General features: G+C 34.1%; 1 protein-coding gene across 1 annotated transcript in view; it reads left to right on the top strand.

The window, feature by feature from the left end:
* The window catches only part of RTTN (rotatin), a 78,468-nt gene extending 66,648 nt beyond the window's left edge, over window positions 1-11,820 (top strand). Inside the window, exons 43-49 of the mRNA XM_005517449.3 lie at window positions 2,926-3,003; window positions 4,044-4,170; window positions 5,876-6,075; window positions 7,879-8,146; window positions 9,382-9,485; window positions 9,835-9,904; window positions 11,475-11,820. Coding sequence (XP_005517506.2) covers window positions 2,926-3,003; window positions 4,044-4,170; window positions 5,876-6,075; window positions 7,879-8,146; window positions 9,382-9,485; window positions 9,835-9,904; window positions 11,475-11,557 — 930 coding nt within the window. The 3' untranslated portion in view covers window positions 11,558-11,820. The remainder of the gene's footprint in view (window positions 1-2,925; window positions 3,004-4,043; window positions 4,171-5,875; window positions 6,076-7,878; window positions 8,147-9,381; window positions 9,486-9,834; window positions 9,905-11,474) is intronic.
* The last annotated feature ends 1,318 nt before the right edge of the window (window positions 11,821-13,138 follow it).

Raw genomic sequence — 13,138 nt, 5'->3', positions numbered from 1 at the left:
AGCAGACTGATTGAGAGTTCAAAGTTCACGTTCAGACATCCACTCACATACAAATCTCATCTTTTTGTAATCTGTCATGCTTGTAATTTATGATATTTCTCTTATAGCAGTATCAGAGTATTGTTTTCAAACATTGTTGGGCTTTCAGTCTTGATTTTATGGCCCTATCTAATCCAGCTAATTTTTTTCCATCTTGTTTCCACGGTATTATTTATTTTTCTTAATTTTTTTTCAGTATCTTTCAACCAGTGCTAGCTTTTTTGTTTTTGTCTATTCTTCTATCAGTCAATCTCCCGTCCCAAAACTAATTCCATTCTGCTTGTGCATGTAAATCATAGTTCTCCTGTTATCTGGCTTTCAGTTGTTTTGGTTTTTTTCCTCTTCTCCTTCAGACTTGGTCTGGACATCTCAGTTTCTTGTCGTCAGACTCAATTGTCCGTGGTTTTTTTAACTTCTTGTCAGTTTTGTGTTTTTTTAACCTCATACTTGTGGTCCTTCCACTGCCTGCATTCCCAGTAGCTTCTGTCCATTCACAGTTTATTTATTTAGCCTTTTTTTTTCCAACCTCCCTTCCAGTTCTTCCAGACTCTCATGTCACTCTACTCTTCTTTACCACATTTAGATATCAATTGTCTTATCATCATACAACAATTTCATAAGGTTTTTGTTGCTATCTCCTTGTTCTCCACCACTTTTCATCTAAGAGAATTAATAAAATACATTCAGTAACCTCTGCTGTCAAGTTTGATATCTTTTCTATTCCCACATAAAGCAGAAATTGCAGAAAACACCTTCCTGTAGGGTATTTCTGCATTGCTTCAGCTAAATAGTATTTTCCTCTGAAGTTTTGATAATAACATTGGGCTTGATTTGTGAGAGTATGGGACTGTGTTTTATAACAATGAACTCTTAAAAAAAATTGAGTTTGACCCTGACATTTGAAGGCTATAATATTTCTTCTTGAGATCTCCTAAACACATTCATTTTCCTTTTTCAAGTGTTGGAGACTGAAAGGTGTCCTGCCCTAGTTATGTCCTGAAAGGCTGAAATCAGCTGGTCCTTTGTAGTTTTTGGGTTGAGGAGGAATTTAAAACTTGAAAGAAATTGGAGGAAATGAGCCTCTGAGAAAGTTCAGAAAAACTGTTTATGTTTAATTGAAAATTCTTTGAAAGATTTGCAAAATACTTTGTGGCAGATTTCCCTGCTGAGCTGGGACAGTAGATTGCTGCAACATATCTAAGTGTGCTGTGCATCATATGTGGTACATAATGACAGTTTCATGTGGGGGACACTGAGATGTTGCTTTCATTGTAGATTTAGATAGCTATCATTCACAAAACTGCCCCTTCACCCACTTCAAGGCACAACTCCCAAAGGAAAATCATGAAAGCTTATTTTCTTTTTTCCTTGTTCTGACTCTTTTAATTATTGGGAAAAATGTGTTTGACCTAATTCATTCTCAGGTGTTTTACTCAATATTCCTTTTCTTTCACAACTATTAGTGTGATGCTAATAAAGAGCATGAGAAGTATTTACAGGTAGCCAGGCTTCCAAATATCACATCAAAATATTGTCTTAGTAAAAAGCAAGATTTTTAAAATAAAAATAAATAAATACAAACAGTGTTATCAATGCAATCCATAACTTTTTCAGCCTCCTAGAAGTTTGCATATTGAGTTGAAGCTTGTGGCATTTTAAAGCTATTTTACTTATTAACTAAATTAATACAAACAGAATTCCTTGAAAGAATTCTTGTCTTAAAGTTATCATTTTATTTGGCTGGAAGTGAGACAAACCAGTTATAAAATCTATTTGTAATAATGACTTGTATGTTTCTTCCTGATCTACTGCACCTGGCTTTCATTGACCTTTTTGGAGTAGACTGTTACTTCTTCTCTAAATGTCATCAGATACATGATTTATGATATATAAAGCACATTATGATCTTTAAGCATGCATTGTTTCTTCACCTTTTCTGAGATTAAGTATGAATCCTATTTTACATTTTTGTTCCTTTACGCTTGATAAGACAGAAATAGTATCCCGTGAACAAGCTTGCTGGAATTTGGTAATCTTTCAGAAGTGGTTTAGTGTGTCACCATTATAGGAGTTAGGTCAGCCATCACTGCCCTGTGGTGTCACAGCTCTGTCTTGAAGATAGACTTTTTGTTCACTTGTAACTTGAATCTCTGTGTAGCACCTCAGTGTCCAAAGGTCTGTATTTATTTTTGTAATATTCTTATTGAGTTGTAAGTTATTTATAGCTTCTATATTTATAGTTAAGGATAGGAAATTAAGTTCCTGGGGATATAAGGATGTATCGACCTGCCCAGCTGTAGAGATCACAGAATATTCTGAGTTGAAAGGGACTCCCAAGGATCATCAAATCCAGTTCTTAAGTGAATAGTCCATATAGAGGTCAAACCTACAACCTTGACATTATTAGCACCATGCTCCAACTGAGCTTATCTCAGGGTCTGAAAGACAGAGCTAATTTAACCCTGTTTTTATCCAAGGAAGAAAAATAAATGCTTCTAGGGAGTGATTAATTTGACTTGTTTTAGATGCGTGCTTTAGGATGGAACAAATACTCAGAAAGTTCCCACCCATTCTTTATTAGTTGTAAGAGAAATGGAGCTCAACATTATAGATTTCTGCATTTGATCAGATTGGTGCCCCTAGAAATAGTATCTGTGGGTTATAAAGAGAGATAGGGATAATAAGTTACTGGTTATAAATGTCTTTAGTAAACATGCTTGAAGCTAGCTAAGATGAATTCTGCCTGAAATCAGAAGAAAACTGCTGAACAGATGTGACCCAAACATTGATACCTTAGATTTACACTTCTTCTTTTGAAATATCTTTCCTCCTTGTAGAAAATTCATTCTGGTCACTGATGATCTTGAATTGTTTTTCTCTGGATAGGAGGATAACCTTATCAAGGAGTTAAGGTGTTCTATGCAGCTCCTTAGAAACTGCCTCTTTCAAAATGAAGAATGCAAAGTAAGTATTCTTATACTGAAGTAATATGAACACATTTAGTTACTAAATGAAGATAATTTTTTTTTCTACTTCAAAGTTATTTTCAAGCTGGCTAAATTTACGTTTGATATTAATGGCAAGGAATACTTCATATTTCATTATTATTCCCACTTTCTAAGAATATTTCACACATCTATTAGGAACTTAGAATTCTTATTGAAGCATCATCTCCCAGTGGTTTCAGAGGGCTGTTATCTTTTATATGCGCTTCTGCTTTGAGTAAGTCAGTAATTCTACGTTACTTGTTTTCACGTTTTCCTGTGTTCTTTCTTTCTGATCACTGCTCTTCCTCTTTCTTATTGCTGATACCATTCACACATTTATTTCCAGTTTCACAGTTTAATATTTCTTGGCATTGTATTACATGTGCTGTTTATGCAACTTGGGCCACTTTAAGCAAACACAGTGGTGGAACTACAATATTTCTTGACTTTTCAGGGCTGCCCCTTTTCCAGGGCATATGTTAACATCCTTTTTGTATGCAGAACGCTTGGGGCTGAATAAGCCATCTGATTATTCTGGAAGTCCCCATAACTTGATTGTGCTGTAATCTCAGCTAAGATTATTGTGGAATGTTTTTCTTTTTTTGATCAGGATCTGCAGAAAGAATTGCTTGGAAGATTGAAGGAGGTTGCTGTTGCTAACTGAAGATTTCTATCATTTATTCTGTATACAACTTGCATTCTTGTATTTCCATGCTTTTTGAGTTCAAATAATTACTTTAGAAGAAGTTGAATAAAACTTTAGAGAGGTCCCAAACAAGAACAGTTGGAATGAATAAGTTTTTACTTTTGTTTGCATGTGTTTCAGTAATTAAGATATGTGCTATTTTTGACTGGTGTAGAGTTAAATTCACTGATGGTTGAAATGATGGTGTCAGTTCTCCATACAGTCTTTTAAACCATAAGATAAACCATAAGATTAAAAATATGGTTTTCTAATTCTGTATTTCATCTTCAAAGCATTGATAGCATTTTAAATTCTTCCTCACGTTGTTGTAGATGGCAGCACTCAAAGCTCATCTTGTTCCTGTTGTGCATTCTTTGTGGCCATGGTTTTTGGCAGATGATTCCTCAATGCAAATAGCTCTGCATTTGCTCTGTGTCTACACTGCAAACTATCCTACAGGTATGAAAGTCACTCTGTGGTGGAATGCATCAAAATATTTTACCAGAATAATTAAGACAGAAAAACATAATAAAGGGAAAAGAATGTTTATTGCTACCATAAGAGGAAAGTGTAAAAGCACTGGTCCATCAAAGTCTATCAAGAATTTTGATTTTAATACATTCAAGACTTTTGTTCAGATCTGGTTTCAAGCTGTTGGGATTTAGCAAGAGTGCAATTGTACTAAAGGATTAAATAGCATTTAATTCAAACCATTATGTTTGAAGGTTATGCTAAATGTACTGCTAAGCTGAGTAGTATATTATAGAAGTACCATTCTAGGAATTCTTTAATAGAGAACAGTGTATCAGTACTTTATATGGGTTGTACTTCAGTCCTGATTGAGAACATTCTGGTTTTGAAATAGTCAATTAAATTCAATTTTGTGTTAAATTTCTTCAATTTATTTAGACTGTGGACTCAGCAGCTTGCATTTGTATATTTTTCATGAGGAATCTCCTTTTCATTTGAGGAAACCTTTTATTTTCATTAATAATTATCCCGACTATTAGAAGCCTGAACTTCTTTCCAGCGTGCATTTTTCTCTTTCCATATCATGGTTATTTAGATTTAGCAAATCATAGATAATGATTTGCAAGTAGCTTGAAGAGACACAAATGTGTCCCTTTCTCCCTGTCAAGATACCATAAAAGAGTTAGCATGGTAAAAACATTACTCTTTTTATAAGTTAATGTCTCCAGACCTTAAATGAGCTTGCAATGGCTTTTTTTCATAAAGAATTTTTTTTTAATGTGGGCAAAAGAAAGATGTGTATTAGTCAACTACAGAGTATAATATAAAGTGTCCTGTCCATGTGCAAGAAATCAAGCTGAAGTGACTCTAGGCTGCATTTTTACTTTCCTTGCTGATAAGAGCAAGTGCTTTCTGATCAATCATGTTTTTTCTTTCTGTCTTATGAGGTGTCACAAATTTACCTACTCTGAGCTGGTTAACCACTCCTTCTCAGTCTAGTCAGAGAAATGCGTGTAAATATTTGTTTACAATTGAACATTGTCTTATTTTTGTTTATATTGTTTACTTTTGCCATAGAAGAAATTAACTATGTCCACTAATAAAAAGACATATATCTATATTTGTGCAGAAGGCATTTATCTATATTACATTGGTAACACAGTTGTTCCCTGCTGCTGTATTAATTCAAACTTGTAGCTCTGTAGCACAGGATTGTGCATTCTTCTGTTGTACAATGTAATGACAGCTGCAGACACTGCTTATATTTCTCAGAAAAATATTGTAAGGAATTTATATTAATCCTTTCAAATTATACAGAGACCTCTTTTCTGAACCAGTTTCAGAGGATCCCTTCAGATTCAACTGCCAAATAATTGTATAATTAGATATATGTTCTGGTTTTTAAGGAGACTTTCTGAGATGCAGCAATGGCTTCTATTTAACAGCAGAATTGCCTTTTACATTATAGAACAATAGAACAGTAGATGCCTATTCCAGTTAAGTGTCACATTCAGGCACATTTCTGTTCAAAGCATGTCTGATTGACTTCATTGGGGTTCAAAGAAAAGATACCTAACAAATATTTTGAAAAATTCTATATCAATATTTGAGCAGTTGCACTGCTCTTTCTATAGATTTTTATTTTAAACACTTATCTGCATTTCTAATATGATAAATGTCTCATTGCTTTAAGGTTGTGCTTCACTTTGTTGGGTCAGTGGTGGACAGTCATCACTTCCATCTGCACGAAGTGCAGCTGGCAATTCATTAATGCATTACATCTTGAAGTTGGCTTCCCATGTGTCAAATGATAACAGCCCAGTTCAGCAGGTGGTCTTTTGTCTAATATCTAACCTTGCTCTGTCTCATGACTGTAAAGGCATTATTCAGAAGGTAAGTAAATGGTACCCTGTATTTTAGCAATGGATGCTGTTTCCTTTTTGATTAACCCTCCTATTTTGATATGGAGTATCTTGTGTTTATATAGAAATGCTTCTGTGGGAAGCAAATCCATTGTGTCTTCTGTTAGCTGTATTATTGTTCCCTAATAGCAGAGTGTAATTCAGTTATATTCATAGTCGGGACAACTTTTGCTAGAGCTTTTGTAACCTCTCTGTTTCAGTGGTTTGTAACATTTTTAATACCCATATATATTGATAACAATCACTAGAGGATCATGAAAGGAGTATGGTGTAGAACAAAACTGCATGTGAATGAACAAGAAATTAAATATTGTGTAAATCATTAGGTATACTGTGGCAAACATAACTTTGTGAAAGTTTTAGGAAAAAAAGCAATGATTGATGTTAGATAAAAATCTAGTCTAATTACACAAATGTATGTAATGTCTTTTTCCTTTTTATATTTTGTATATAGAATGATTCTTACTCTGTTTCATCAAATATGCTTTGAAAAATCTGTTTCCCTTAAACTTTGACCATTTAAATAAATTCAGACCTTGAAAGAAGAAGACAGACCATGTAGAAAGTCAACTGTAGTAGTGACGTGATAAGCTAACACAACCAAAATTATAAAAAGCATGTTTCTTTCTATCATCTTTTATAGTAATTTATTAATTGCAAAAAATTATTTTGATCTCCATTAGCAATGCTCTGTTCTTGGACCTAATTACCTCTTAGCAATGCAAGGGAAAGTAGATCTTTTTTGTGATGGTAATTATGCAAAGCATAGTCATACCATTACAAACTGGCTAATACTAAAACTTTGTTAATAGAAACAAAGACTTTGAGATCTCTTCCACAGTAGCTGTTACTTGTTTTTGCTTTTAGAATCTTCAGAGTTTCACTCTAGTGTGATAGTACTTCCTTCTCTCTCTTGGGCTCTGCTTTCATAAGTGTAAGCAATATTGAATAACCAATTTCCTCTGTGAGAATTAAATTACCAGTGTTATATTCACATGAAGAAAACCACAATGAGTTTGTGTGCTGGGTTGCTTGCTTTCAACCAGATGCTTGTATATGTTGTCAAGATTCAGTGAGGCTGGGAATATTTAGTCAAGGACTTTTTCCTTAGAGGAATTTATGTTAGAACACCTTCCTCTTGCAGCAAGGGAATAGATTTTCATCTTCTCAGAATCTCCTTAAAGTGGAAGCAAACCCTGAGATAGTATATGTCACATCAGTGCACAGTTCTTTTTCTTCAAAGCTTACAAAAATAGAGGACATTCCTCTGGCTGTCAGTGAAGGGAGGAGTGGTGCTGTAGGTTCTTATGAGTCACTTTCAACTTGAGGCATTCTGTGATACCTTTAACATTTGTTAATAGCATGCAATAATAAGTAAGGAATCGAGAATACATTATCTAAGTAGTGCATTGATTCACTTACAATGTTGCTAGCTTATTTTTGAGTAGAAACATTGAGTGCAAAGCAAAAAGCTTATGTAGTGGTGGGAATTAGCCTTTAAAGAAATATATTGTGTTGGATCAACTTTTATGTATCTACACTACATAAATTATTTTGCAAGAGAATGTATGTTATATTAATTTCTTAAACATGCAGTAAATTATTTTTCATATGTAATTTTTTTCAAAAATCGCTGACTAAGAATGGGTTGCCTGTAATGTGTAAAATAAGCAATAGTAGTGTTTGGTCAAGTACATAGATTGGAAGGTCAAACAACAGCAAACAAGCCATGGAATACTATAAATTCTAAAACCCTTTTTCTTCCTTCTAACAGAGTAACTTCCTGCAGAACTTTTTATCTCTTTCATTGCCAAAAGGAAATAATAGAAATTCTGGTAATGTGTCTACTCTCTGGCTAAAGCTGCTGCTGAACATATCTTTTGGAGAAGATGGACAACAGATGGTCATGAAGATAAATGGGTTTTTAGACCAGATCATTGAAATGTGTAAATACAAGCACAAGACCAGCCAACATCTAGCACTTCTTATTCTACATAACATGTGTTTTAGTCCAGCTAATAAACCAAAGATATTAGGTAATGGTAAGTATCTGAAGGGTATGCAAACTGTTGTTCTCTGAAAATATCATGGCTTCCAGAAGACTATATCTTCATGGCAGTTTGGGTTACTGACCAAGAACGCAATGTTGTATTTTAGAAAAGCATTTTTATAAAAGATAATTTTTTAGAAGTAATTATAGAATACATATTTTGGCAAAGAGACAATTACAATAATATATAATAAAAGTAAAAGCAAATAAATAGTTTTAAAAAGAAAATCAAGATTCATAGTTAGGCAGGTCATTTGGATATAACAACACGTTATGCATGAAAGGATTTTCGCAGTTTTCTCAAAGAGCTAGTTTTTCAGTGAGGGTTGAAGGATTCTTTGTGTCAGTCCGTTTAAAATAACTGAAGTTCCTATCTTTCTTTTATTAGCTTGTGTAAATCATGAATGTTGAGACAAACTGTTCTATGTCCTATCATGTACAGAAAATGTTTATGGTTGTGATAAAGTTATGCCATGGCATATATATTTAATGTAATAATGTGTTCAGAACTTTTTTCTTGGTTGTTTATAGAAGGCATGTTTCTTTCCCTCACTTAATTGCAGAGAGAATGCTCCTGTCTTTGTTTTAGGTTCTCAGCAGGTTTTCCATAGTATCAATGCTTTTTATTTTTCCTAAGATGTGGATTTACTGCCTTAATTAAATATACATTATTCAGTTACATAATCTATGATTTATTTTTTTTTTGTGAAGTGAACAAGCAAAGTTGAAGAGACTGGCTTCAGAGCAATGCTAGAAAATTAAGGCACCTACAGTGGGGTGGCAAATATTTCTCATTGGTTGCAAATCATCTGCATAATAAGTATGAAAGAAAATAGAAACATCTTAATATCCATCCTGATGTGACTCTAATTGTGGCTGCTGGGAATTATAAAACAGTTTCACAGCTTACTCAGTCCCTAAGCATGGCTGATAGCTATACATAATGTGCATGTTTTATCACTGGTGTCTTAACTTCTTAGAATTACTTGGTTTTGTTTTGCTTTATTGTTTTTAACACTTCTTTCAATGTACTGTGCTGATTTTATGAGCATATTGAAATTTAATCGATAATAAAGGTTCTGTAATTCCTCTGCCTTAGGAGTACAGGTCATAAAAATAAGTATACTCCAAGCATCAATCTACTGAGGCATGTAAATATATTTACATTGCTCTTGATTATATTTTCTAGATGCATTTGGTTTCATTTTTATCTTTTATTTGTCTCAGATGAAGCAATTGCAGTACTGTCTGCCTGTTTTGAAAGTAACAGTCCTGCTGTTCAGAGAATAGGAGCAGCTTCGCTTTGGGCTTTGCTTCACAACTATCAGAAGGTTAGTATTTGAGAATTCTGTGAAAAAACTGCAATGTTATACTTTTGTGCTGTAAACAATACAGTAATCTCTAAGTAAATAATAATAAAGTTTACAATAGTCATTCTGTTTTACTTTGATTGTGTAGCTGATGATGCTGGGAGATTAAACAACATGGTATAGAAGCAGCTTGTCCTTTGTAATTTGTGACTACTCATATAAATGCAGTCTATATGATGATACAGTCATGTTAATTCTAAAAATTTCTGCATCTCACACTCTGATGAATGATTGTAACTTTTAAACTTCGTTGTTGTGATCATGTGGGCAAGAAAGCTCATAGTGTTTTGTGTGTTTGTGTGTCCTACAGGCAAAAGTGACTTTGAAGAATCCATCCATAAGGAGGAGAATAGATGAGGCTTATTCTTTAGTGAAGAAAAGTAGGTCTTACTTCTACCTAATGCCAATTCTTAATTTTTCCATCATTAAAGCATTTCAATTTATATCACCACAGTAAGTTTTTGTTGTGCTACAAGTTTTTGAAAGGATACTTTTGTCCCTAAAAGCACAATGTGGCTTATGGTTAGTCATCTGATAAATAGAGATGGAGAAAAATATACCTTAGGTAATTGCCAAGTTTAGTTTTGAAGCATAGGTCTAATCATGCTTGCATAAAAATCCTTTTCACAGTACAGTTCTGTGAATCTTTACACCTTAAATTTAGTGATAAGAAAAATAGTTCTTTAGCATTGACTTTGTCTGTGTTCAGCCTCAGAGTGTTGAGCCACATAGAGAAGGGATCAGAACAGAGCATTGTTCCAGCATTAAAATACTGTGCCACAGGTTAGTGATATTCTGAAAGCTTGAGATTTTTGCTCAAGTAACTGAACATAACTAAATGGCTTCAATACAATAGCTTAAACTGAAGAACATTCATTATGAAATGTGCTCGAGCACTGATCTGTAGGTGGAGCTTCAGTAGCTAATAATGGGTTTATTGGCCGTTAGCCACATCAAGTTAGTCTAATCTTGAAAAGACATGATGATGTCTCATTTTAAGCTAATGAGCTTTCTTACTAATTTAAATTGTTCTATGGATGTACTCAAATAGGTTTATTGATTGAGTGGCTTATAATATCCAGGTTTCCATATGTTTGCATAACAGATTTGCCACAAACTTTCTGACTGCGTTGACCGTTGTTGGTATCCTAATAAGGAGGAGATGTATTTTTGATAGAACATCTCATGATAATTTTTCCTGCACTCAGTCAAATTCATTCATTTTGGGAATGTACTGTTGTTTCAAACTCAGCCTAAGACAATCATTAAACATAATACAATGTTTCACATACTGATAATATACTAATAAATAGATAAGTTTATATAGTTCCTTATATCAGAACTACTGCTGATCAGACTTGTCAAAATACCATGTTGAATCAACAAGGTAGAAATATGTACCTTCTACAGACTAGCACCTCATAACATTAATCCCCATTTATTTGTGTACTGCTATAGAACATGAAGTCCCAGACTGAACTATTGATTTTTTAATACAATAAACATTTGCATATAAAAATAAGGAGTATAAAAGATTTTATGCAACTGTCATTGTTACAGTTTACAGTTGTGTAATATGTCATCAATATTGATATTAAAATATTCCTGCATTAAGGGTCTCAACTAGTCTGCGCTTGTAAAGCTTTGATCACTTAACAATGGTAATTGGGTTAATATAGTAGATTTTTATTCTGAGTAGACATGGGGAAATTTTTCAACATGGCTATTGTTATTTTACATTTCCTGCTTTGTCATACCCAAGGGAAAAACCAGAACAGACTTTGCAACATAAAGTATTAGTATTTGATTTGCTACTCATTAATATAGAGGTTAAGGTCATAAACCAGCATGAATTCTTGCAAGGCATGGCATTTAATACAATCTTTGGAAAAGTAATTATATATTAAGACTCAGCTAGAAATTCAAATCTTTGGGTTTTTTCCCTTTCAGGTTCTCCCCAGCCAGAAGAAAATGAACTACATGCCTACCATGTAAAATGCTTAGAGAATATAGTGCAGCTTCTTGATTGTTAATGGCCATCAGTCAGCTTCTCATGTTGAAATTGAACAGCTTGTTCAATGAGAGCTTGAAATTTGAAGAAAGCACTTCTGATTCACACTTCTGTGGCAGCAACATATCTGCCGTGGAAGAAACTTATGAAAGCTTTGAGGAAGGAGTTCATCACTTTGAACCAAAGAAATTGCACTATATCTGGTTCAAACTATTAGTACTGTAATCCCAATGGGAAATTATAATTATGCTACTATGTAAACTATGTATGCAGAAGAAGGAATGTACAGGGGAAAATATTTGAAAAATGAGTAATTTTCTTAAATTATGCATTGAAGTTGTTACTGTAAAGTATTAGAATTTCTGGTTTGGATTGTTCTTAATAAAGGGTTTTTTTAACTGAGATCAGCATTTGCTGTGAGTGAAGTGCAGTTTTTAAGATTGCAGGTATGTGCAGCGTATGCTCAGGTTCAAGAACTGAAAATGTTGGTAATTGCGGTGTCTAACATATATTAGATGCAGAACAGCAAGGTGCATGTTGTAGTTTTGAAGACTACAGTCTCAGTTTCAGTTCAAATTTCTACATGTTATTAAGATGCTAACAATTGAGAAAGAGCTCTCAATTGCTGATATTAGAGGTGACAGTTGTGTTAACATAGCAGTTTACTCAGGATATGGGGTATGTGCATTCATTTTAGTTACATTGCAATAATGTGGAGAATATTTGAGTCAAAATCTGTTGGTTTCTAAAGACTTCCAGTCTTTTGCTTGAGGCCAACTTCCCCCTCCCCACTCCCCCATTAACTGGGCCTGTGTTGTCTTTAAAGTGCTACTATGTAACTATTGTTATAAGTTTTTCAGTATTCTATGCTGAAGGAGTTTAAGAGAAAAATACATTTGTGTCTGAGCACAACAGTTTTTCTGGGCATGCTTCTGCAGTATCTAACAGGGTGTTTTAATTTCCCTCAACAAATAAAGCTTTTATGTCAGAGTCAGATAGAAATGAGCTAATTCAAAGCAAAACCTGAATAATATCTCTAAGACTTATATCAAGGCTATGTCTACCTGTAATTAGTCTTTTCTTCTTAACCAGGTGATGAAAGTATTTTCTGCTGACAGAGGGGATTTTGGTTTATTTGTTTAGCAGTGCTTGTACAAGTATTTTCTGCTGACAGAGGGGATTTTGGTTTATTTGTTTAGCAGTGCTTGTACATTATGTGTGACTTGATATAATCCAGCTGACCATAAGTGTGATGCTTATGGCTGGGCTAAGTCATTACTAAAAATGTAATTATTGGCTGATCTCCCACCTCTCCACCAAAACAAAGAGCAAGGATGGACCACCAAACTTGATTCTTTTCCACTTACTATGTTGTGTAATTACTGTATTTTGCCAGGGAGTTGTTAAATGCTGTCATGCTCATCCCAGGGTATTCGTTGCAGAATACTCAGCTGCAGGGCAGGAGGAAGCTCTGCAAGTCAGCATTTGCTGACTGGGTTTGGGTAGTGTCAGGTCTCTTCCCCTCAGACTACCATGTGCTGAGTCTCTTCAGAGACTTATATTTCAGCATACTCACCCCAATGATCTTTCTCATAAATCAGTC

This window comes from Pseudopodoces humilis, chromosome 1 (assembly GCF_049639895.1).
Source record: "Pseudopodoces humilis isolate 2021_Gansu_Grassland_sample_001 chromosome 1, ASM4963989v1, whole genome shotgun sequence".
NCBI lineage: Eukaryota > Metazoa > Chordata > Aves > Passeriformes > Paridae > Pseudopodoces > Pseudopodoces humilis.
Note: the sequence above shows the minus strand (reverse complement) of the source record. Positions and strands in the feature narration are given on the sequence as shown.